Source organism: Pan paniscus, chromosome 7 (genome assembly GCF_029289425.2).
Source record: "Pan paniscus chromosome 7, NHGRI_mPanPan1-v2.0_pri, whole genome shotgun sequence".
NCBI lineage: Eukaryota > Metazoa > Chordata > Mammalia > Primates > Hominidae > Pan > Pan paniscus.
Genome location: NC_073256.2, coordinates 158,542,153 through 158,567,795, shown reverse-complemented (window position 1 = coordinate 158,567,795; position 25,643 = coordinate 158,542,153). Strand labels below are relative to the sequence as shown.

At 49.7% G+C, this 25,643-nt stretch overlaps 1 protein-coding gene across 8 annotated transcripts in view; it reads right to left on the bottom strand.

The window, feature by feature from the left end:
• The window catches only part of DENND3 (DENN domain containing 3), a 68,133-nt gene that overhangs the window by 26,885 nt on the left and 15,605 nt on the right, over positions 1–25,643 (bottom strand). For 6 of the 8 annotated variants that reach the window (XM_063606920.1, XM_008972865.5, XM_008972870.6 and 3 more), the window contains 9 exons: positions 25,483–25,594; positions 18,790–18,909; positions 17,908–18,126; positions 13,767–13,888; positions 8,942–9,097; positions 6,341–6,437; positions 4,482–4,585; positions 3,378–3,577; positions 1,246–1,767 (listed from right to left, as the gene is read on the bottom strand). In XM_063606920.1, the coding sequence (XP_063462990.1) occupies positions 1,246–1,767; positions 3,378–3,577; positions 4,482–4,585; positions 6,341–6,437; positions 8,942–9,097; positions 13,767–13,888; positions 17,908–18,126; positions 18,790–18,909; positions 25,483–25,594 (1,652 nt within the window). Of the gene's footprint in view, positions 1–1,245; positions 1,768–3,377; positions 3,578–4,481; positions 4,586–6,340; positions 6,438–8,941; positions 9,098–13,766; positions 13,889–17,907; positions 18,127–18,789; positions 18,910–19,394; positions 19,640–25,482; positions 25,595–25,643 lie in introns of those variants that run through there. The other 2 variants (XM_008972867.5, XM_008972868.6) reach the window with 2 other exon arrangements.

Here is a 25,643-nt window from a genome sequence, read left to right as displayed (position 1 = left end):
CAGACATACGGTGTGACAATTCCCATTCTCCCATTTTTGTGTTTAAACTCACGACCACTAGGTACTGTGTCAGGTGCATCCATTTGTAGTAAATGCATAAAAACATGGCCAGAAAAGAAAGCTCCAGCTGGGGACAGTGGCTCCCTCTGGGGAGGGAGGGAGAGAGGCACACGGAGCCCCCGCTGGGTCTAAGCACAAGCCCACTGCACTCCACGGGAAACGCAGCAGGTGTTAGTCTGGGAGCAGGACCCTGGCATTTGTCCCGTGTCCCTGCTTTTGCATGTGTCTGCAGCATTTCAGCCGAGGCCATGGTTCTGTGTAGATGCTGAGCAATTCTCCCAGACAAGGAGCGTCTTCATCTCCCATCAGCAATTCTACGTCCCTTCCACCCACACAGAGCGCAGCTCAGAGCCCAGCCTGGAGACAGGCTGTATAAGATCTCAGGACAGGCACATTGCCTAAGGGCCCCGCCAACCACACCCGTTCCCAGGTAAGTGCCCAGGGCAACTGTAAAGACCACGGTGCTGCAGCGGTCTTGCCTGCCACCTGCTGGCGGCTTACCTCACCACTGCTGTTACCTGACCACTGTCGTTAAGTATTTAAAATATATAGGGTCAGGCATGTGGCTCACGCCTGTAATCCCAGCACTTTGGGGAGCCAAGGCAGGTGGATCACCTTGAGGTCAGGAGTTTGAGACCAGCCTGGCCAACATGGTGAAACCCTGTCTCTACAAAAATACAAAAATTAGCAGGGTGTGGAGGCGCATGCCTATAATCCCAGCTACTCAAGGAGGTTAAGACAGGAGAATCACTTGAACCCAGGAGGCAGAGGTTGCAGTGAGCCAAGATCGTGCCATTGTACTCCAACCTGGGAGACAGAGCAAGACTCCATCTCATAAATAAAGTAAAATAAAATATATGGGCCCAACGCAGAGGCTCACTCTTGTAATCTCAGCACTTAGGGAGGCCGAGGTGGGTGGATCACTTGAACCCAGGAGTTCGAGACCAGCCTGGGCAACATACTGAAACCCTGTCTCTACAAAAAATACTAAAATTAGCCGGGCACGGTGTCACGTACCTGTAGTCTAGTCCCAGCTACTCGGGAGGCTGAGGTGGGAGGACTGCTTGAGCCCAGGAGGTGGAGGTTGCAGTGAGCTGTGATTGCCAGTCCACTCCAGCCTGGGCGACAGAGCCAGACCCTGTCTCTAAATAATAAAATCTGTGATGGTGCCAGGCGTCCTCTTACCTACAGTCAAGGCCTCGAACAGCCGGTGTATGGTGCTGGCGTCCTTCACGATCCCTGACTCCTGGACCCGCTTCATGAAGTCGCCCAGCTGCATGTGCTTCTTGGGCAGCTTGAAGTTCTTCACATGGTCGTCCAGCTTCGAGGCCTCGTGCGGCTTGTCCAGGATCTCGCTGATGAGCCTCATCAGCTCCGGCGCCTGCTCAGCCCGCTCCCACTCAGGGGCAGACATGGATTCCACCGTCCTCTTCACCAAATCAGTGGGAAAGATCCGTATGTCTGTTTTATACAGATTCTGGAAGTCCAAGAGGGCGTTCAGCAGCTGTCCCTGCATCAGATAAACGAGCCCTCGGAGGTACAAATAGCGGGCCAGGAGCAGAGAGTTATCGGGGGCCAGAATGCACATGGCCTCGCTCAGCATGGAGACAAAGCGGGTATAGTATGCCTGCACGCACTGGCTCTCCAGCGGAAAGTGGATTTCGGGAATCTTGAACGTATACGGGGACTTCGGCGTGACATTCAGAACTAAAACATTCAGGGGGAAAAGGAGACCATTAGCACAGACCTTCCAAATGAACACGTGTCCCTGTCACATCATCTTGTCAAGGACAATGTTTCTCTGGATGCAAAATAAAATGAGAATGGGTGTGCTCCCTCCAGAAAGCTCCACACACCCACCCCCCTGGGAGGCATGAGAGAACCCTCACTTTGCTTCCATGGTACCCCAAGGAGAATAGCAGCTAGCATTCACTGAACAATTTGGTTTGCTACAACTAGTAATACTACTGAGGTATCGGGTACTGAGGCTTTATCTGAGGATGAAGCTAATAGCCTAAGCCAAGATGTACTCGCTAGGCAGGATGAAGCCTTTTAGAACCATTGTTTCATTTACCTTAAAGACAACTCAGGACAGGGGTATTATTACTATAGTCCCGTTCTACAGATGCGGAAACCGAGGCTTCCACAGCCTGGGTTACTTGTCCCAGGTACACAGCGACTAAGTGCCTGAGCCAAACTTCAACCAGGTGTGTGTCTCACACCAACTCCTTCTATAGATGTTACCTAAGGGCCCTCCAGGAGCTAGGCACCAACTGGGTGTTGGGTTTCCTCTTCTCCCAGGAGCTCCAGAGGACCAAGAGAGCAGGAGGAGGGTCATGGGGGCTCCAGGGGAAGGTTCCGAGGGCAGGGAAAGCAGAGCATGCTCCCAGGGTGAGTGGGCACAGGGCATCTGCCAGCGGCAGACTGACAGATGTTCAGAAGAGGAACCACAGAACCAGGGAGGTGAAGCTGCCTGCCCAGGGTCACACAGCCAGGGGCAGAAGGCTCGGACCCCACAGTGGCCTCCAGAATGTTCGCTCTGAGCTCCAGCGCTCAGCTGATAAAGGCAACGTGGTCTGTCATTCATGCGCACTGCCCCTGCTAGACCATAGCCCTCAGGGTCATCAAGGTGTCACTCATGCAGCTCCTGGGGTCCCAGCACAGTGATCAGGAGGAGCCACATGGTACTTGCTGCCTGGGCCCGAGACAGCAGCAGCAGGTGCCCTGGGGGTCAAGGCCCCGGCCTCCCAACAGTTTCTCCCATTCACTAGGGACAGGACGTACCTCCCCAAGAAGGCGCGAGGCTGGGCTTGGCCTCTCCATGCAGTCCCATTTCTGTGGAAATGTCCCAACCACAGTCAAGCCCCCTCCCCATCCCTGGCCCTGCTCACTTTAGCCCTGGCCCTGGAATGCCAGCTCCACGAGGGCAGGGGCACTGGGCTCCTTCACAGCTCCGGCTCTAGAAAGTGCCTGGTGCGCTCCCTGCCTATCACACGTGTGGATGTGTAAATATGTATTTATACACATGCAATCCACACATACAGAGACAGGCACAGCCTACACCTGTGAAGGATGCCGAACCATGCCGAGCCCCCGTTATCTTTAGCGGTGACACTGGGTGGCAGAAAATACAGACAAGAAATAATTTTCTAGAAGGCATACCTTGGCAAAATGAATATTCTAAACATTTCAAATAACTCAGCTGCTAAAACAAGCCCACTCGTCTCTCCTGAAACAAGTCCCAGTTTTGCTCAATGACTTGCAGTGCAGGAATGGTGGGACCGACACACAGCACCACGGTGGGGGGCAGCCCTCACCTCCGCTGCTGCCCCTACAGCCTGCGGTGTCCGTCAGCCGGAGCGAGGAGTTCCTGGGTGCCAGCTCAGGCATGGCAATGTCCTGCAGGTTGGGCATGCTGACCACCATGCGCCTGTGGGTGACACACAGGTGCGAGGACTTCCAGGAGGCTATTTTCTCAACGGTCGGTCTCCTTGGACTTAGAAGCATTCCATTTATTCTGGGGTACGAAAAAGCAACGCTTTAGTTTATAGACACAATAATGATTGAAGAATAAGCCTAAACTAAGCATTTTTCCCAGTGTGATGAAGAGCACGTGACACTCTTGGACACCAGTGGAAAACAGACTGGTAAGAACATGTTGCCCAAATCTCACCAAGTGCAGCCTCAGGGGGACCCAGACACAAGCCCAGAAGAAACCAGCATAAGCCAACAGGGGCCCTGACTGCAGCGGACACATGTTGGAGGGGGCTCAGGAAGAGAGCAAGGAAGAGATGGAAAACAGCAGGCTTTGAGGATGGGGGGAGGTGGGAAGAGAGAAAGGAGATGGGAGAGAGCAGCAGCGAGGAAGACGCAAGGGCCACAAACCACGGGGAGCATGCTAACATCGGGCACGTTTCAAGCGTTCCCTCAAGAAGTAGAAACAGGCCAGGAGTGGTGGCTCATGCCTGTAATCCCAGCACTTTGGGAGGCTGAGGTGGGTTGATCACCTGAGGTCAGGAGTTCAAGACCAGCCTGGCCAACATGGCGAAACCCCATCTTTACAAAAATAAAAAAATTAGCCGGGCATGATGGTGGATGCCTGTAATCCCAGCTACTCAGGAGGCTGAGGCAGGAGAATCGCTTGAACCCAGGAGGCGGAGGTTGCAGTGAGCGGAGATTGAGCTACTGCACTCCAGCCTGGGCAACAAGAGCCAGACTCCGTCTCAAAAAAAAAAAAAAAAAAAAAAAAGAAGTAGAAACGCGGAGAGAAGAGCTTCCTAGCTGTCGCCCAGTTCATCATGAGTTTCTAAGCACAAGGCATTTCCCATTGACTTTCTCATTTACTCATTCGAATAAAACTGAGGTCCTTGAACACTGTGATTCCTAAAGAGCTGCGGATCCAAAACGCGACAGTGAAGCACCTGTCCTCCTCCGACTGGGTGTCGAGGTCCATCTGAGCAAAGGCGTCCATCCTCCTATTGAGCCGGGCTTTAAGAAAAGAATGGAACATGTAGGTGTCTAAGACCTGGAAAAGACAGAGGGGCTGGTCACTGGGCTGTGCCGACTCCCCAAGTCCCTGCTCCAAAGCCCCTGAGCCTTCCTGGCACAGAACTGGGCATCACCACTCACACCCAGTGGATACTGACTGAGTGAATGAACTCGAGGGTTTTCTGCTCTTCCTCATTCACACAGGAGAAGAAATGGCTGCCATACATTCACACACTGGGTCCCACATACCCACCCCATGAACAAAAGAGTATTTCATCATAGCTACAAGAGGTGGACACAAGCTTCTGGCCATAAGGCAGTAGACAAGGCTCAGACATATCCTCCTGACATAAACTATGAGGAAACTCGATAAAAAAGAGGAAACGACTGTTTTCAGATGCTGGATGAGAGGCAGGCTCGTGGCTGGTGCAGCTCCAGCACTGAGGGCATAGAGGGAGCTCACAGAGGCTGAGGCAGCTGGAAGCCTCGGGCAGGGCTCTGGAGAGGAGGGAATGACACAGGGAGCTCCCGGAGCCTGCATCAGGGTCTCCCTAAGCCTTTGCTGCCCAGTCATAGGGCGAAACCGCATCAAACCAAAGAGCGACTGGGAAGCTGTAAGCAAATCAACTCTCCAAGCTCACAAGGCAGAGAGCCAGTCACGCTCCCAACAGCCAAGGCGGAGGGCCCTGGCTGACCCCCCAGCCATTCAGGAGACACCCGGGGCAGGGTACATCACTTAGCAGATGGGTTAGGCTATAAACCAACCCTAGAGAAAGGCTGTTCTCGGCCCACCCCAAAGCTGTAAAAACAAACCCCCAAAGGATCAAGGGGCTCTTCAGGCAGCTTCAATCGCCTGCCAGGGCAAAGCCCCCAAGGTGATTATTTTTTTGTAATAGTCACAAACGGAAACAACCCCAATGCTCAGTAGCAGGTGGACAGAAGAACAAAGCGCACTGTGTCCCAACCACGGGACATTCCTAGCAAAAAAAGGAGCTGCCGCAAAAAAGGAGCCGCCGCTGAGACACACAGTAGCCCAGCTCGGTCCGAGGCAGGAGGCTGAGGGAGAGAGACAGACAGAGCGCAGACCGCAGGACTGCACGGCGCAAGACTCTGAGATGGGCCAGCCGTCTACGGGGACGCACACAGGTAGAGCTGCCAGGACCTGGGGAGGGATGGGGCAGACTGGAGCCATGGAAATGTTCTACGTCCAGGTTGAGGAAGTGGTGATACAGATATATACATTTGTCAAAATCCATCAAACCACACACTTAAAATGGCCATATTTTAAGTAAATTATACTTTTTTTTTTTTTTGAGACGGAGTCTTGCTCTGTCGCCCAGGCTGGAATATAGTGACACCTTCTTGGCTCACAGCAACCTCCACCCGCTGGGTTCAAGCAATTCTCCTGCCTTAGCCTCCTGAGTAGCTGGGATTACAGGCGTGCACTACCACGCCCGGCTAATTTTTGTATTTTTAGTAGAGATGGGATTTCACCATGTTGGCCAGTCTGGTCTCGAACTCCTGACCTCAGGTGATCTGCCCGCCTCGGCCTCCCAAAGTGCTGGGATTACAGGCATGAGCCACTGTGCCTGGCCATAAGTAAATTATACTCTTAAAAAGCTGATTTTTTTTAAAAAAGAGGGAGAGCCACGTGGTCAAAAGGAACCATGCTAAAACAAACTTTTTGGAAAAATTGATACACTTGAGAACACTTATTCTGAAAAGTATTTAAATACAGAAAAGGATAATGGATTGAACACACACAGGCACACCCAAATCCCACAGCTCTCACCTGCTTATAAAACCGATGGTCCCCTGGAGCCCTGGTTTTGAGAAATTCTTCACTATTAAAGACTCTGTGTTCATAATTTAAATGATTCTTTACATCCCTAACAAAGAGAAAGAGAGTCTGAGTGCTAAAACTTTCTTAAATACATGAAAAATATACCACTTTTAGTAGCAGAAAAATGGTTAGAAGAGATACGAACTTTGAAAAAGCCGTGTTCTTCAGAAAGATTCTTGATTACCAAAATGATACGACGTGGATGTATTTTGTGGTCAAGCATAAATTTCCCCCAACTAGAGCGAAAGTACAGGGGGCAGTGTTCCTGTTCTCACCTTCCTCCAGCCCACTAGTTCCTTATGCAAATTAGGACACAAAAGTCAGTTGCGGTCCACACACATGAAACTGAGTTCAGGGTGGGGAGCCCAGAGGGGCAGCCAGACTCTCCAAGTGCTGACCAGCTCGGCCGCCAGCCTTCCCGGACAAGTCACTTCACCTCTGTGTTTGTTTGTCTGTTTGTTTGTTTAGACGGGGTCTTGCTCTATGGCCCAGGCTGGAGTGCAGTGGCACAATCTTGGCTCACTGCAACCTCCACCTCCCAGGTTCAAGTGATTCTTCTGCCTCAGCCTCCCAAGTAGCTGGGACTACAGGTACTCACCACCATGCCTGGCTAACTTTTATATTTTTAGTAGAGATGGGGTTTCACCATGTTGGCCCTCAGGTGATACACCCACCTCGGCCTCCCAAAGTGCTGGGATTACAGGCGTGAGCCACCGAGCCCGGCCCACTTCACCTCTTTGTACCCGGTTTCCTCAGATCATGTTACAAACTCGAGATTTTAGCACATGGTCTCCCAGATCTAAAGTAATATATAAATAGAATGAATAACCTTACAGGGCATACTTAGTACATAATGTGTTCAGTGTTTTCTTGGAGAGAATAAATTATTTCATCTAGGGGAAATAAAGTTTTATCATATGTAATCATATTTTCTGCTTCTTTTTTTTAAAGAGCCGGGATCTTGCTATGTTGCCCAGGCTGGTCTCAAACTTCTAGGCTCAAGGGATCCTCCCGCCTCAGCCTCTGGAGTGGCTGGGACTATTCTGCTTTTCTGTCAACTCATTGAGTTTGTAAAATATTAAGAAATTTAAAAAAATTGTTCATAAGATATTTCATCTTCAAAGAACAAAAGGAAAACAACATATTTAGGACCACACTAATTATGCCTCTTTGAGCAGAGATAATATCACATGTCTGTAATACACCATCCCATTTTTTCCTAATAAATTATTCGCTTTATGCAAACAAATACATCAAAAGAATAGGCCATTCAGGCTGGGCGCTATGGCTCACACCTGTAATCCCAGCACTTTGGGTGGTCGAGGCAGGAGGATCACCTGAGGTCAGGAGTTGGAGACTAGCCTGGTAAACATGGTGAAGCCCCGTCTCTACTAAAAATAGAAAAAATTAGTTAGGCGTGGTGGTGGCAGGCGCCTGCAGTCCCAGCTACTTCAGAGGCCGAGGCAGGAGAATTGCTTAAACTTGGGAGGCGGCAGTTGCAGTGAGCCCAGATGGCGTCACTGCATTCCAGCCTGGGTGACAGAGTGAGACTCCATCTCAAAAAAAAAAAAAAAAAAAGGCCATTCAAATTTCCATTTTGAAATAATCACGCAGAGTACGATCAAGCCAGCAGGCTCTGTGCTAACCACCTCCCAAAGCGGAAGGCCCCTCAAGAACAGAGGAGGCCAGCATCGGGGGTGCCTCCTTCACTGCTGGACTCAGGGAGCAACCAGCAAGAAGGAGAGGAAGAACACTGCCAGAGAAAAGGAGAAAGGGTGGGAGAAGCCCAAAGGCTTTTGCATTAAAAAGTACTTATCTATGAAGCTATCATTTTTGCCATACATTCCTTAAGTGACTGCATATTTAGGCCAGAAATAGCAACTCAATACCTGTACTGTATCACACTGAAATAAACACACTTGACTTGTCCACTTAACCAATTCCAGCTCAAGTGCTTGGGAAGCAATAGCATGCAGGAGGTAGCTAATGCTGTAATTAGTGGAATGAGGAGAAAGAACACTTGCTAACAGGCACATCTTGAGTGCCCCACCCGTCCTGTGGCTCTCCCATAGATGGTTTCATGATCTAGCTTATGAGTCACATCAAAATGGCCTGTCTGTCCCTCACTAGCCCCTGGATGCAGGCCTCTCGGGACAGAGCCCTCCACGGACTGAGCCAGAGCCCGGAGCCAGCACAGGCCAGAGTGACAGGTGCTCCCTGCAGGTTTATCAGATTTGCGTCTTCCTAGAGGGCTGTCCCAAAACAGCCACCTGCAGGGGGTCACCAGGAGAGGGCGTTAGTAAGGCACAGTCACCAGCAGGAGAGGGCGTTAGGAAGGCACAGGCAAGGTCAGAATCAAAAGAACAAACTCCCTGTAACTGCTGATTGTTACAGTCACGAGAAAAGCTTTGGCAGGGGGCGGGGACCACTCATGTTTGCCAGGCAAATGGTACTAATGGCCTGCCCTCTGGGGCGGGGTGCACGATCCCCATAGAATGGATGGCTGGCTGGTTACCTCCTCATGGACACCGGGAATGTTCTCTCACGTACCTGAAGATGCTCACAAGCAGCTGCAGGGTGGTCTGCTGTATCTGGCAGTTAAGTTTCTGCTGCCAGGACCGCCGGTGGGCTCGGCCCTCCTTCAGGTCTGTGCTGGAGAGGAGGTGGGCGGCGTGCAGCTCATGGTGGAGCTGGAGGCTCTGCACCCTGGAAGGAGGCAGACCGAAGCTAGCTCAGCCCCAGCACCACTGGCCACGGCCGCTTACCAGCACACAGCCCACCAGGTAAATGAACACTTCACAGACACAAATACCGATCAATAATTTGAGGGGCGGGTGGTCGTTAAAGTACATCACTGGGGCTGGACGCGGTGGCTCACGCCTGTAATCCCGGCACTTTGGGAGGCCGAGGTGGGTGGATCACCTGAGGTAAGGGAGTTCAAGACCAGCCTGGCCAACATGGTGAAACCCCTTCTCTACTAAAAATACAAAAATTAGCCAGGCACGGTGGTAGGCACCTGTAATCCCAGCTACTCGGGAGGCTGAGCCAGGAGAATCACTTGAACCTGGGAGGTGGAGGTTGTAGTGAGCCGAGATAGTGCCACTGCACTCTAGCCTAGGCAACAGGAGCAAAACTCTGTCTTAAAAAAAAAAAAAAAAAAGTACATCACTGGAAGACTGGAAGAGTGGATTCACCTCCACACATGGACTCACATGGGCCTCGACTTGGACTATGCACACTTCACCCAGGCCAGCTCATTCCTGTCCTGCCACTGCAGTGAGGGCACTCCCCCTTCTAGGTCACCAAAGGCTTCCAGGTCAGGCTGCCTCTTGACGGGTCACTCATGGCTGCCTAGAAGGGACAGTCACAGCTCCCCCATGGCTTCCCCTCTGTACTTCCTGCCCAGGCAGGATCAGATGCCCCTCTGTGCCCTGCAACAAACGTCCCGGGTGTCACCACTCTTGGCCCACCAGGAGATGGCCAAAGGCTCACCCCAGAGGGCCTCACTCAGGGACAGGAACTCACAGATATCTGTCAACCCTGAGCCACCATGAGATTGGACCCCTGGCCTTCCCAACACCACTAAAGGCTGCATGTCTAGAGGGACGTTAGAAATATACAAAATAAACAGAACCAACGCATATCTGGTCACACATATTTCTTGAGCACCTACTGTATGCCATACACTGATCTGTGTGCTAGGGATGGGTGGTGGACACAGGCCAAGCCCCTGCCTGCATGGCACTTCCATGTGAGTGGGAGGCAGTAGGAAAAGAGACAAATCAAGAAAACAGGAGATAATGAGGACATCAGGCAGAGACGCACATCAGAGCGATGGGCTAGAGAGACACGGCAGTCAGACTGAGCGGGCAGAGAAGAGTTCTCCCAGGAGACGACCTGGAACCGGAGATGTGACAGGAAGACACAGACGGGGGACTTGATGGACCCAGTGCGGCCCAGCATGGTAGGGGGAGTGGGAGTGTGGGCCAGGTCAGCATGGCCGGCAGGAGCCAATCTTCTCTGTGATGGGAAGGGTGCATTGGCCACAGGCCCCTGCCACTGCCTGACCCTCCTGGAGGCAGGGACAGGAAAAGGGAAGAACGGGATTCTGGGTGGAGTGGCCCACCAGGGGATGGTAGCAGGCAGGCACCCGGCGCCAGGGCCAGGACCAGGGTTCTCTCCAAACGTGCTGAGCAGCAGCTGCTGAGGGGCCAGCCCAGCCCTGGCTGACCAGACTCACAGGACTTGAGCAACTACCCTTGCCTAGATGGGTCTCAAGAACTGTGATGTTTACCAGCACCAAACTGGCCTTTCATCTGAAAGAACATGCAGAATGCCAGGGAAAGAAATTTTGATGACTTTCCTCATGTAAAAAGGGCTATGATGCCACCTGGAGTGGCAGCTTCTCTTACTGCATCTTCTGGTGCAGGGACAGTGGGGTCTGAAGGAGATGGCCATCCCCACCCCCGGAACCCCATGCCTCCCTCACCCAAGCACGCAGCCAGCATAGCCCTGAGCTGGCGACCCTGCCCCTGCTGCCCAGGGAGAGAGCGACTTCCATCAGAGATGAAGACAGCAGTGAAGAGAGTGACCAAGAGCCAAGGGTGCTGGGGAAAGCTGGGCAAGGAGGGGACTGCCCCGTCCCTCCCAGCCACATGCTCACGTGCAGAGAGATGCATATTGTACTCCAGAGCCCCTTGAGCAGGCGCCCCCACGACACCGCAGCCCACAACCTGTATCATGAGCTCAGAGGCCTCTTATAGACAGGTCACCCATGGCACATGGATTAGCTTGTGTTTGCAAAACAGTCTCCAAAAATGAGGCTGTGGGAGACACGACATCCTGCATCCCCATTCTGGGGGATCTAGCCAAAGCGGGGTCCAGCCTCCGTACCGTGTGTGTTTCTATTCCAGAATTCTAACAAGAAGATGAGGACGCAGGCAGAATCCTACCTTCCTGGGAATGCTCAGAGCTTCAACACAGTCTCACAAAGCTCAGTTCTATTACAGAATGTCACGCTCTAAAAGTCAAGGAAGCAGCTGTGGCTTACCAGAAAGTAACTGAGATGACTGGGAAAGCACGTGTCTCCTTCAAAGTTCACGCAGAGGACAGTTGCCAACAGAACGGCTGCTCAGGTGCCCTTGGCTGGGGAGGAGAGCCCAGCGATTCCACAGCCCGAGCAAGCAGAAACAAGCCTTGCCTGTGCAAGACCATCGCTTGGCTTTAAGGCCTTAGGGAATTTTTTAAGATGCAAGAACAATAATAAAGGTAGTTCTCCGACTGGGTATGGTGGCTCACGCCTGTAATCTGAGCACTTTGGGAGGCCCAGGCAGGTGGATCACCTGAGGTCAGGAGTTCGAGACCAGCCTGGCCAACATGGTGAAACCCTGTCTCTACTGAAAACACAAAAATTAGTCGGGCATGGTCACAGATGCCTGTAATCCCGGCTACTCCGGAGGCTGAGGCAGGAGAATCGCTTGAACCTGGAAGGCGGAGGTTGCAGTGAGCCAAGATCACGCCACTGCACCCCAGCCTGGGTGACAGAGCAAGACCCTGTCTCCAAAAAAAAAAAAAAAAAAAAAGAGGTAGTTTTCCTAAACATTTTTCAGAAACCTTGCAGGTAGAAGGAATAATCCACACCAAGGTAAGAGTCAGAAATCAGAAAAGCCAGGTGAAAGGCCAGGCCAGAAACCGCCCTCCTCCTTCCCACTCTTCCCAATGCAGACAAAGGAAGGCGAAGAGAAGAAAGGTGATGGCTGACTGAAATCCAGACTGCATCACAGGCTTCACCAGAAGCAAGTACAGCCCGGCTGTTTGCAAAAAGCATAAGCGCTCCCCTCCCTCCAGCGTCACCTCCACGACCGCACTCAGGGCCTGGCTGCAGTTGGACCCACAGGTTGTGAGGACTCAAGAGCAGGATCTCTCCTCCTGCTATCATTTTATAAAATGCTGAAGGGAAAAATGAGCTCCGCAGAGCAACCCCGAGGGAGCCCTGGCACTGAAGCTGAGTCACTGCTTGGGGCTCACCCAACACCTCCGTCCTGACGTAATTAGCAATTACACCTCCTCTCACCCTCCCCTGACCAAAGTCCCTGCCAAGCCTTTGCACCTCGACAGAGACCTCAGAGCCCCAAAGCATGAAATATTATTTGACACTTGTTGGAAAAAGTTTGCTGACGCCTGATCTAAGCCAATGAGGTTGAGTAACAGAGGTGAAAGAAAACATAAACTACAAAACGGTGTGAAAAAATTAAGTGCCAGGCCAGGCACGGTGGTTCATGCCTGTAATCCCAGCACTTTGGGAGGCCAAGGTAGGCAGATTACAAGGTCAGGAGTTCAAGACCAGCCTGGCCAACATAGTGAAACCCATCTCCACTAAAAATACAAAAAATTAGCCAGACGTGGAGGTGCAATCCCAGCTACTCGGGAGGCTGAGGCAGGAGAATCGCTTGAACCCGGAAGGCAGAGGTTGCAGTGAGCCAAAATTGCACCACTGCACTCCAGCCTGGGCAACAGTGCGAGATTCCATCTCAAAAAAAAAAAAAAAAAAAAAGGAAAGAAAAAGAAAAGATAAAGTGCCAATACAGTGGCGGGAGTGAAAGAAATGGACAACTTCTAGCTCGGACAGAATGCGTCATGCCCATCAGAACCCAGCAGACAAACTCAAGGGGCAGGGGCCATGGCTGTCCTGTCATTAGTACACAGGCATTGCCCAATTCTGGGTATACGACGGGTATGCAATACACATCTAGTGAATGAATGAATGAATGAGTGAATGAATGAATGAATGAATGGATAGGGAACTTCAAGGATCACAGGCACAGGATCCTGGGGCACAGCACAGAGGTTGAGTAGGTTTCCTCTCAAGAGACAGGATGTGACTGTCTCTTGACTTGAAGTAACATTCAGACAAGATTGGAATAAAGACAAATCACTTTCATTTCAAAATATTCATGGCCGGGTGCGATGGCTCACGCCTGTAATCCCAGCACTTTGGGAAGCCAAGGTGGGCAGATCACTTGAGGTCAGGAGTTTAAGACCAGCCTGGCCAACATGGTGAAAACTGAAAATACAAAAATTAGCCAGGCATGGTGGTGGGCGCCTGTAATCCCAGCTACTTGGGAGGCTGAGGCAGGAGAATCGCTTGAACCCGGGAGGCAGAGGTTGCAGTGAGCTGAGATTGCGCCACTGCACTCCAGCCTGAACAACAAGAGTGAGACTCAATCTCAAAAAAAAAAAATTCACAAATAATTTCCAAACTATAATATATAAAACATCTATCAATTACATAAAATTGGAAAAGATACTCGAAGTGGCAAATACAGAATCTGAACAAAGACGGTCTGAAATTCATACTATTAATGTTTCCCGTTACCTCTGAATAAACGTCTGGGCTGCCAGGAGGGGGACATCAGGAATGTCCACGTTATCATCCGTGGACTTGGAGTAGGTGATGCTCCCATGATCAATATTTATCAGAACTAAACCGTCGGCTTCCTAGAAAACAAGGAATCATCTGTAAAGATTGATAAAAGAATTTTGGAATTTGTATACCTCTTTGAAAACACATAAATATGTTTTGAGTTCACTAAGACAGTGTCATCATTAATTAAATGACCCTCTTTAAAATGCACACATAGGCCGGGTGCAGTGACTCATACCTGTAATCCCAGCACTTTGAGAGGTCAAGGCAGGCAGACTGCTTGAGCCCAGGAGTCTGAGACCAGCCTGAACAACACAGTGAGACCCTGTCTCTACAAAAAATTTAAAAGAAATTAGCCAGGTGTGGTAGCGCATGCCTGTGGTCCCAGCTACTCGGGAGGCTGAGGCAGGAGGATCCCTTGAGCCCAGGAGGTTGAGGCCGCAGTGAGCCGAGATCACACCACTGCACGGAAGCCTGGGCAACAGAGCAAGACCCTGTCTCAAAAAATAATAATAATAATAAAATAAAATAAATGCACACATAGCCTCATATTTTCTACACAAAAATCTAGTATATATCATGAGCTATGTTAATGGGCTAAATTTGATTAAATATGCCTTTCTCTTATTTTTCTTAATTGTGGTAAAATAAACATAAACTGTGTCAACATAACCAATGTTAAGCGTGCAGCTCGACAGTGTCAGTGCATTCAAGTGGGTGTGCAAGCATCTCCCCTAGCCATCCCCAGAATGTTTTCATCATCCCAAAACTGAGACTCACTATCCAGCACAGCTCCCAGCCTCCCCTCCACAAGCCCACCAATCTGCTTTCTGTCTCCATGAATTTGACTCCTCTAGGGACCTCAAATGAGTGGATTCACAAACAGCATTTGTTCTTTTGGGACTGGCCTATTTCACTCCACGTTGATGTCTGTGAGGCTCACCCATCTGAGGCATGTGTCAGAACATCCTTGCTTCTTCAGCCTGAATACTCCATTATTTGGAAAGACCACATTTTGCTTACCCATATGCCTTTCTCTTTCAGTGAAGATTCCAACACAGGCCAGGTGCAGTGGCTCATGCCTGTAATCCCAACACTTTGGGAGGCCGAGGTGGGTGGATCACCTGAGATCAGGAGTTTGAGACCAGCCTGGCCAACATGGTGAAACCTCGTCTCTACTAAAAATACAAAAATTAGCCAGGCATGGTGGCCTGTGCCTGCAATCCCAGCTACTCAGGAGGCTGAGGCAGGAGAATCGCTTGAACCCAGGAGGCGGAGGTTGCAGTGAGCTGAGATCATGACATTGCACTCCAGCCTGGGCAACAAGAGCAAAACTCCATCTCACAAAAAAAAAAAAGAAAAAAAGAAAAGATTCCAATACATGTTGTTGACAAGGTTTCTCCTACCCTGGAACAAACACTGCATGTACTGCTTTTTGGGAGTCTTGGAGGGAGCATTCCAGAACTCCAGTGAGGGCACCACCAACCTCCAACATCCACTGTGTTGGCTCAGCTCCCCAGCCAGCTCCGCCCCTCCAAGCACCACAGCATGGGCAGGGGCCTGGGCTAAGAGACCGCATAGCCCTGGAATATTTGAGATATGCACATGATGACTTGGAGAGGCTCCTGTGACAGAGTACACAAATACTGAGTCACGCACCCGAGCCCTGCACTTCAACAGCCCCGGAATGCAATGCCAGGTTCCTGGGGAAGGCCCCGACTCCCCGGCTCTCATTCTGGGCCCCGCCCTTTGGAGTGCAGTTCAGGTGGCTACATGAAATATGTGCAAACACATTCTTGGCCTCAAAACCTTACAAGGCAAATACACAAAACGCTAAAGCAGCGAGGCACACAGCCGGTCCCGTGGACGTGTTAACGCCCAGCGTCTTTGGGAGACACAAGCGTTTGGTGGAGGCGCATAGGGTCACTGCCAGCTCCTTCCTGCAGATCCCACCGCCAGCCACAAAACACAAAAACAAAACACCCAAACAAATCCAGAAGAGCAGCTGCCTCTCCCGAAATCTTTCCCAACAGGTGAGTGCCTCAAAGGTGTCCCCCACTGCTGACTGGAACTGCCAGGTGAACATGTGGAAGAAAGCTGTCCTCCTAAAAGAGCCTGAAACACAATTTTGTTCCCCTAATGACTGAAAAAAGAAACAACTTTAAACTTCACAACACAGCTTATTTTCTCCTCGTCTGCGAGGCGGGATGGATGACGCTTTTCCGTTCCTTCCACAGAGGTCTGCCTGGCCTTTTCCTGAAGTGTGTTTTCCCCAGTGAGTCGCTCACCTTGGCAGGAACACACAAGCACTGTTCTCCCCCGCAGCGGGGACCCTGGCCGGGCCCAGCCAACGGGCCCTTCCCAGCACTTGTGGGGGAAGCATCTGGACCCTGGGATTTGCTTTAAAACGCCCTGGGAAAAGCGGGGCTGGGGGTGACTGCGAAGATGCCAACAGGCTGAGGACTGTGAGGGGTGCATGACACACGCTGTGTTCTTCTATTTTTGTGCACACTTAGAAATTTTCAAAATGGGGCAAGGCATGGTGGCTCACGCCTGTAATCCCAGCACTTTGGAAGGCCAAGGTGGGCGGATCACTTGAGGCCAGGAATTTGAAACCAGCCTGGGCAACATGATGAAACCCCGTCACTACTAAAAATACAAAAATTAGCCAGGTGTGGTGGCACATGCCTGTAGTCCCAGCTACTCAGGAGGCTGAGACAGGAGAATCGCTTGAACCCGGGAGGCAGAGGTTGCCGTGAGCCGAGATCACGCCATTGCACTCCAGCCTGGGCAACAGAGCGAGACCCTGTCTCAAAAAAAAAAAAAAAAAGAAAGAAAGAAAGATATTGTTCAAAATGGAAAGTTAAATGTAAACCTACCCTGTACAAACCACCAATAACACAGGAAAAGATGCCCAACATCATTCGTCACCAGGGAAATGCACATCAAACCACAGTGAGATACCAGCTCCTCCTCACCGGGTCGGGGGGAGGGCTGCAATTCAAATGGCAGACAACAACCAGCGCTGGCGCCGACGTTAGGAGAAGCTAGAACCCCCGTACTGCTGGTGGGAGTGTAAAACGGCATGGCCGCTTTGCGAAAACAGCTTAGCAGTTCCTCAAAGGGTTAAACAAAGAGCTGCCTTATGACCCAGCAATTCCACTCCTAGGGACACACCCGAGAGAAACGAAAGCACACATCCACACAAAAACTTGCACACAAGTGTTCAGAGCAGCCAAAAGGTGGAAACAACCCACACGGTCATCACTGAAGAGTGTGATGAAGATTTTATCACGACGACCTCATTGTGAGTGGATGGACAAAACTCGGTCTATTTATACAATGAAACCCTAGTTAGCAATAAAAATAAAGGGCTGAGAGATGCTACCACGTGGAGGAGTCTCAAAGCCATGACGCGAAGTGGAAGGAGCCAGATGGAAGGATAGCGCATGGAGCGACTCTGTTCCCACGAGAGGTCCAGAACCGGCAAACCCAGAGAAAAAGCGCATGGGTGTGGCTGTCAGGCCCTGGGGGCTGACTGCTAATGTGTGATGAAAATTTCCCTTCTAAAATTGGACGGTGGATGATTGCACAACTCTATAAATATCCTAAAACCCACTGATTCATACATTTTAATTGGGTAAACTTTGAGGTATGTAAATTGTATCTCAATAAAGCTATTTTTAAAAACCAAACCCAGTCCACCTCCTGGCATCATCACAATATTTAGCACAAATTCATCAGCTCACCAACTAAAAACATGCTGTGTCAGATCCACAGAGGGATCACAACAGCACCACCTATGAGCACCTGCTGCAGGCCCAGTGCTGGCTACTGCCTCACTCGGCCCTCACCGGGACAATGAGGTGGGCACACTCACTGTCCTGTCTCCACTAGGAGACTAAGGGGTCCCGGCTTCATCACAGGACAACGACACAGTGAGTGAACAGCCACTTCTCACGGTACCCGTGACCTCTCTGCGGCACACAGACCCCGCCTTCACCGCGGAGCACTTTCAGACGCATCTTCCCATGTGTCCCCATGATGGACTCACAGGAATTTAGCATTCCAAATCAAAGGTTCGCTACCTAACCTTGCTGACTTCTTCGAAGTGGTCGAGATGGCAGCCCATCAGGAAGGACGTGGGGGCCATGACGAAATCCAGCATCTGGTCCGACAGGATGGGCACGAAGGGGTGCTGCCACTGCAGCGGATACAGGTAGGCCATGAAGCACTCGGTGACCAGCGTCAGCAGAGCCCAGTCCGAGGAGAAGAAGACGATCCGCTGTTCCGTCAGGATGCATGTCAGGATCTGAGGGGAGAACCCGCCGCACTGAGTACACGCTTTAAAAAAAAAAAAATACAGACAGGGTCTCGCTGTGTTGCCCAGCGCAGGCTGGAGTGCAGTGGTGTGATCATAGTTCACTGCAGCCTCGAACTCCTGGGCTTAAGCAATCCTCCCACCTTGGCCTCCCAAGCAGATGGGACCACAGCAACGTGCCTCCACATCCAGCTCAGTGTAAAATTTTTTTGTAGAGACAAGGTCTCCCTATGTTGCTCAGGCTGGTCTCAAACTCCTGGCCTCAAGCAATCCTTCCACTTCGCCTCCCAAAGTACTGGGATTACAGGCATGAGCCACCGCACCCGGCCCATGTACACACTTCTGATTCAGTACAATAAAGAGAAAATGCTCATAAACACACCACCCAACCAAACCAGACTGACTGCGGGCTCTTCCCTGGTCCCTCAGCTCCATCTGCCAAACAAAAGCCACCTGAGACTCTGCAAAGGGTGCCATTTGCAAATATCATGCACTGTAAGGAACACTGGCTTTAAAAAATAATAATAAACATTTCGAGTATACCAGTCGGTGCATTGTGGAATAAACTCGCATCTTCATCATCTCTGATCATTGCTCTGATGCCCCACTAAGGCAGGGAGCACAAGACGCGCTCGCCGGGGCGGGGCCGCGTACCTGTAGCACCTTCTCAGGCCGGAAGCACAGCAAGGGCAGGTGAAGGTCCAGGTCCAGGATGGGGCTTTCGAGGTCTGCTCGGGCAGGTAACACAATCTGGAGCGACTTCATGTTAAATACCTACGACAACCAGTTCCCATCATTAGTTCAAAGAGCTGCTCCGGGCAGAGGCTGACATGCACTACCGTCACTATTTCGGTGCCCAGGGCATCAGAGTTAGAAAACATTTCTGAAGACACAGGCTGCCATGTTAAATTTTGCAGAATAACCAAACGGTCTAGAGATATACAGAACTGCCGATAAAGGCTCAAACATAAATTAAGTACTTAATGTCTTTTTCTAAGTAAGCCAAAATTCCTTAAGCTCTAATTAATCAGCAAACTACTCATTGTCTAGACAGAGATAAACTACAGGACAGATATTTGTCCCAATTAACACAAATTCTAAATCAAGCATGTTCAAATTATTCTTAGGTATTACATATTCTTTTTAGTTAGTGTATGCTATGAACTCTCTTTTAATAGCTTTGACAATTTAATAGTCAAAGCTCCTTCAAGACATGTGCATTTCAAATTTTAAGAAAGACGTTTTTCTAAATGTATTACTTTGAAGTCACACTTCAGTTCAAATTCTGTATTCACAGAATGGCTACTGAGACACGGCTGGACCTGGTGGAGGAAATCCAGAGGAGAAGCTTCAGTTCCTTCACTGAGGGAGGGCTTCTGAGCCTGCCAGGAAATGGGCTGCAAACAGTGAGTTCCTGCCACCCGGGTGCTGGCACGTGGGAGGCCCTCAGGAAATGCTGGGTGCCCAGCTCGGCACCCAAAGCTCCAGGAAACGAGCGTAATGGACGGATCTAAGTGTAAGCAAAGCACAGGGAGACAGAAAGGAGAGACATGATCAGAGCAGACAGCTGAGACTCCACCAAGGGAACACCTGGGAGGGTAAGAAATCAAGCGAAGCAGGGAGCCTGGGGGAGAAAACAGGTCACAAACAAGGTCTCCCGTGGCCCTGCTTTCTCCCAGTCACCCAAGTCTGTATTCTAAGCATGCCTGCATGCTGAAAACTGAAAACTGAAACTGAAAACAAGAAAAGGTGGTAATTTCTTGGTGGTGGGGACACCAGCGTTGCTTCCTAACAAGACGCAGGTCCTTGAATAACATCGTTTTCTTATAATGTTGATGAGAAAAAGGAATCGCGTCCCAGCGGGGGACACCTTCACATTCTCCTCGTGCCCGTGCCCGGCTAGGTTTTCTCCAGGTCCTCCTGAAGCCCAACCGGCACATATGGACAGGTCCCCGTGTGAGCAAGTGTGGGAGAGCGTGGGATTGGCCCTGCCATGGGACAGCATCCGGCCAGGGCTGGTTCCCGCCTTGGCCCTAAGCTGCCGGGATGGCCTCCGTCCACCCTCAACCCTGAACTGCAATAAGCAGGAAAATGATGTTCCTCCTTACTTTAATTAATTGTTCTTAAATGTGTATACAGCTCCCATTTACTTCAATGTTTAATATCAGAAGTGCTTTGGGTCTTTATTTAGAAGTTTGGTGATTTTTTTATGACCAGTAGTATGCCACAGGAACTTAACTCTTGTCTGCATCAATTAGTTTATGGTGAAATTGATTTTGTGACCCAGGGCTTAATGTTGCAGTTTCTGAGAACCTGCCAGCCACGCTGAGGACCTACTGTGCTTGGGTCTCTTTGCTTTCTTGTTACCAATTTGTCTACAGAAGCAAGCCATGTTAAAAATAAGGCAAATTCGGCCGGGTGTGGTGGCTCATGCCTATAATCCCAGCACTTTGGGAGGCTGAGGCGGGCGGATCACCTGAGGTCGGGAGTTCAAGACCAGCCTGATCAACATGGAGAAACCTTGTCTCTACTAAAAATACAAAATTAGCCAGGCACGGTGGTACATGCCTGTAATCCCAGCTACTTGGGAGGCTGAGGCAGGAAAATCGCTTAAACCCAGGAGGTAGAGGTTGCGGTGAGCCGAGATTGCGCCATTGCACTCCAGCCTGGGCAACAAGAGCGAAACTCCTCTCAAAAAAAAAAAAAAAAAAAAAAAGGCAGATTCATTTATGTGAATAAAGTTCTTTTATGTAAAAGAAAAGAAATCAAAGTTAAATTATCCAAGTTGTGGCACAGTATTAATAATTGTCAACTTTACATGAAACATTTTCAATATTTCAAAAAACAAATGTGCCAACCAGCTATCCAATTAAAGATTAAAAAAAAAAAATACAAACGCTAATCACTCCACCAGCCTTTGGTTGGTCTCGGGTGCATGCTAGAGATTTTCCAGCATATAATATTCATACTCTCTGAAGTGGGCTGTTATTTCACCCACTCCATAGATGAAGAGACTGAGGAGAGAGATATTTAAGGTAAACAGTTTCCAAATCTCAGCTTGATTTGAGCCCCAGGAAAGAACAGGTGTCACATACAAAGCAACATAGAAAATGACTCAGGTACAGTACAAGAGAAGAGTGTGTGTGTGTGAGATTTTGCACACCCAATTAAGCCAAAGATTTGCAAAGCAAGTAAAATCAGTCCCGCTGGCGGGCAAGAAAAGGCAGGTGAGCGCAGAGTGGGGCTGTTTCTAGTCTTTGCCCTGCTCCGGCTGTTGGTCCATGCACCATCAGAGGAAGGGGGCTGAACGGGAACCAGGGAATCAAGGCACAGGGCACGGCTCTGTCCTCTACTCCCTGTGCCATGGGGCCCCCTCCCTCCTCCCTCCTTTCCACCAGCATAGATCAGAGATAACCCGGACCAGAAGTAATGAGGAACGCACACACACGCATTCAAAACACAAGGCCCATCTCACTACTGCTCTCGAAAACAGCCTCTAAGCTTGCAGTGGGTTCTAGAAGATATGGCTGGGTTGGCTCCTGCATCAGATGAGAACCTTGGCCTACACTGACCTCTTGGATTTATTCAAAACAATAAACACTCATGTATGACATTCCCTAAAACAGATCACAAGCATTATACCAACTTAGAGCCAGTAGCTAATTAGACTTGGTATGGGAGAGCTGCACTGAGTCAAGCCTGATAGAGACTGAGTCACTCATTCAGACACACGCACGGGACGCAGATCAGCGGGCACTGACTGGCTAACACAGGAATCCGAGGCATCCCTGCACACGCTCGCCCACCACACAGCTCACTGCTGGGCAGCTCTGTGCGGGCCCGGCTGTGAGCTCTGGATATGCGGTGCTGGGTGTGGCCTCTACTTTCGTGCAGCTCAGAGTCTGATGGGGGAGACAAACATTAAACAAAAACACATGCACAGAAGCCCTAATTACAAACTGTGCCATGCCCTGCGGGATGAGAACTGGGTGCTATCGGAGAGATGGGGAGCGGGGGTCACTCAGAGAAGACGATCCGAAGACCTGACCGCTGAGAGTGACCAGAGATGAGCCACAGCTGGCCACAAGAAAATGGAGGAAACAGTGTTTCTGGAAACAGCGTGTGCAAGGGCCCTGTGGCGGCACCTTCAGGGGATGGACACGAGTCCAGTGAGGCCAGACATCAGCACGCCAGGGGGAGTGGCATAAAACAGAGCTGGACAGTGAGACAGGGTCCAGGCTGCAGGACTGAGGAAGGTAGACGGTGAGAAACTGTTGTGGGGCTTGGGGAAGAGAAGCAAAGCCCAATGTCCACACGTTAATAATCTCTGCAGCCACTGTGCAGAGGACAAATGGAGGGGGCGAGAATGAACCCAAGCAGACAGGCCAGTGGTCCCCAAGTCACGCAGCAGGGAGCAGCTGGTGACCCAGAGTGAAGCGGCAGCAAGGAAATGGGCAAACTGGAAAGGAACGCTGAAGGTAGCCCGGCGAGGCTGAGTGATGGACGGAATGGGTGAGGGAAGAGCAGGCCAGCGGCAACCCTCAGTCACCTTCCTCACGGGTGCGTCGAGATGAAGGAGCCAAGAGTCACCAGGCCAGGAGACCCGGAGCAGCGCTGGGAGTGCTACGCACGCATTCCTTATGTTCAAAGGCCGAGTGCAGCTCATTACTGCTGACCCTGAAACTGCTCTCAAGTCAGAGGTCTGGCTCTGTTCACGGATCTCACAGGCCCTCAGTAAATACTTGCTGCGTTTACAGAACAAGAACATAAACTTTGATGACTTCACTGCACATACTGTTGACAAGAAAATGCCAACTATCCACATAAAACACGCGGCCGATAAACGTGCCCTACAAAGGCTTCTGGGAGCAGAGCTGACGGAGACGGGTGGCCTGCTCCGTATCTGGACTGGAATGCACCGGCAGGATTTTCCACCCAGCAGACTGCTGGGGTTGGGGTAATGTTAAAAACGCACATTTTAAGTTCACAATCATGTGTCTTCTGATACAAGAAACTTATTTTTTCCATTGTCAGTAAAGAAAAATGTAGAAGATCAAGATTAATACGTATAATCTTTCAGAGGACTAGCACAATGAAACTGAATCGACATTTACTAAACACTTTGAGACGTTTGACGGATGTCTATTAAAGGAAAAAATAAAAAGCAGCATCCTAAGTACAGTTAAAATTAGTTTGGAACATGCTGAGTCAAACGGGTTTCTTCACATAGCTGAGCAACCTGACATGTTTCTCAACAAACAAAAGGGGAAGGTGGCCAGCCACATCTCCAGCTTCACTTAACCCCAAACCCTGTGTCTTGAAATCGCCAGTAACATCTCTCAGAAAAAAAACCAGCCTGGGAAATGTTTGCCTGTTCATTAAGTAACACAGCACTACATCTAAGAGTAACAAAAAATATAAAACCAGTAACTTCTCATTAATCACACTGTACACGAGAAAACACTAACAAATGAAATACAATATCCAGGGCGGGCGCGGTGGCTCACGCTGTAATCCCAGCACTTTGGGAGGCCAAGGCAGGGAGATCACGAGGTCGGGAGATCGAGACCACCCTGGCTAACAAGGTGAAACCCCGTCTCTACTAAAAATACAAAAAATTAGCCGGCGTGGTGGCACATGCCTGTAATCCCAGCTACTCTGGAGGCTGAGGCAAGAGAATGTCTTGAACCCAGGAGGCAGAGCTTGCAGTGAGCCGAGATCACGCCACTGCACTCCAGCCTGGGTAACAGAGCAAGACTCCACCTCAAAAAAAAAAAGAAATATATATATATATAAAAATAAAATATTCAATATTAAAGACAAATAAACAAATAAATGAAAAATCTGTAATTTGAATAAATTCTTCTACAAAAGGATTCAGGTTTCCATGTATTATCTGCATAGGGAGCTATGAACTGACATGCTAACCACTGAAGTGCCACAACATATCACTAGCTCTGTTTATCACAGGCCACTCTGCAAAACTCAAGTCTAAATATTTAACTTTTCACCTTTAGAAAGAGTATATAAAATGTTCCCATAAGGACCTTGAGAAACATAATTTAAGCACAGTGTTAATGGAAAAACCAAACTCTATCAAATATTTTAAAGGGGTTTATTCTGAGTGACCGTGGCCTAGGGAACAGTCTAAAGAGTGGTCCCCAGAGGGCCGGGTTACAGTTTGGTTTTATGCATTTTACAGAGACAGGAGTGACAGGCAAAGACATACATCAGTCCGTGGAAGGTTGAGGTTGGTTTGGCCCAAAAAGGTGGGGCATCTCAAAGAGGAAGGAGGGTATAAGTCATAGGTGGGTTTCAGGGATTCTTTACTTGGCAATTGGTTGAGAAAGATGAGCTACTGTCTAAAGATCTGAAGTCAGTGGGAAAGAAGGCCTGAGTCAAGATAAGGGGGTGTGCGGCTGAGGCCCTTGCTACATAAATGAAGCCTCACAGGTGGCAGCCCTCAGAGAGAAGAGATGGTGAATGTCTCTTTTCACACTTTAAAGGTGTCAGGCTCTCAGTTCATCTCTCCTAGATCTGGCAAAGGCCTAGGAAGGCAGGCCTGGCTGCATGAATAGATTCTCTACAGATGCAAATTTCCCCCACAAAAGACAGCTTTGCAGTGCCATTTCAAAATATGTCAAAGAAACATATTTGCAGTAAAATACTTTGATTTTCTTCAGGGTCTGCTATCTGTCATGGATGCTATACCAGAGTCAGGCTGGAAAATAAGCTACATTATACCTGTTTAAGGAGCTCTTATGGTTTGTAGGGAGTGACTTAACTCTTGCTTTGTGTGACCTTAGGTTTTGTTCATAATTTGGAATCTTATGGCCACAGAGAGTCTGTTCTGTCGGTCTTAGGATCTCCATTTTAACCTAATGCTGGTCAGCTGTGCCTCAACTCCAAAAGGGAGCGGGCATAACAAGGCGTGTCTGACCTTCCTTCCTGTCATGGCCGGGAATTTCATTTTTAAGGTTTTTCTAGGGTCCTGTTGGCCAAGAGGGAACCTGTTCAGTCAGTAGGGAGGCTTAGGATTTTAGTTTTAGTTTACAACCCTATACACAAACACCCCATACACTCACGCAAGAGGGAGAGGGTATAACCAGGCATGTCTGACCTCCCTTCCATTCTGGCCAGTCATTCTGTTTTTTGGGTTTCTCTGGGGTCCCCTTGGCCAAAAGGGGGTCCAGTCAGTCAGCTGTGGGGAGGCGGGGGGGTTAGGATGTTATTTGAGGTTTACAACAGCTACAACTTCAGAAATAGTTGTGAGCATTTACATTATCTTCAACATCTTACTTTTACTATTTGCAAAGAAAAAACAGTATAATTTCAGATATACTTTACCAAATGGAGCGGTCCAGGTGGCGGGCTGGGTATTAAAGACAGCTTCGCAGCGAAATCTTTTATATGACTGTCCACTTCAAAATCTTTACAGGGCTTCAGATGAGCCAATAAACTGAAATTCGAAACACAAAACTCAAACCGCAAAATAAAGATGAGAACCC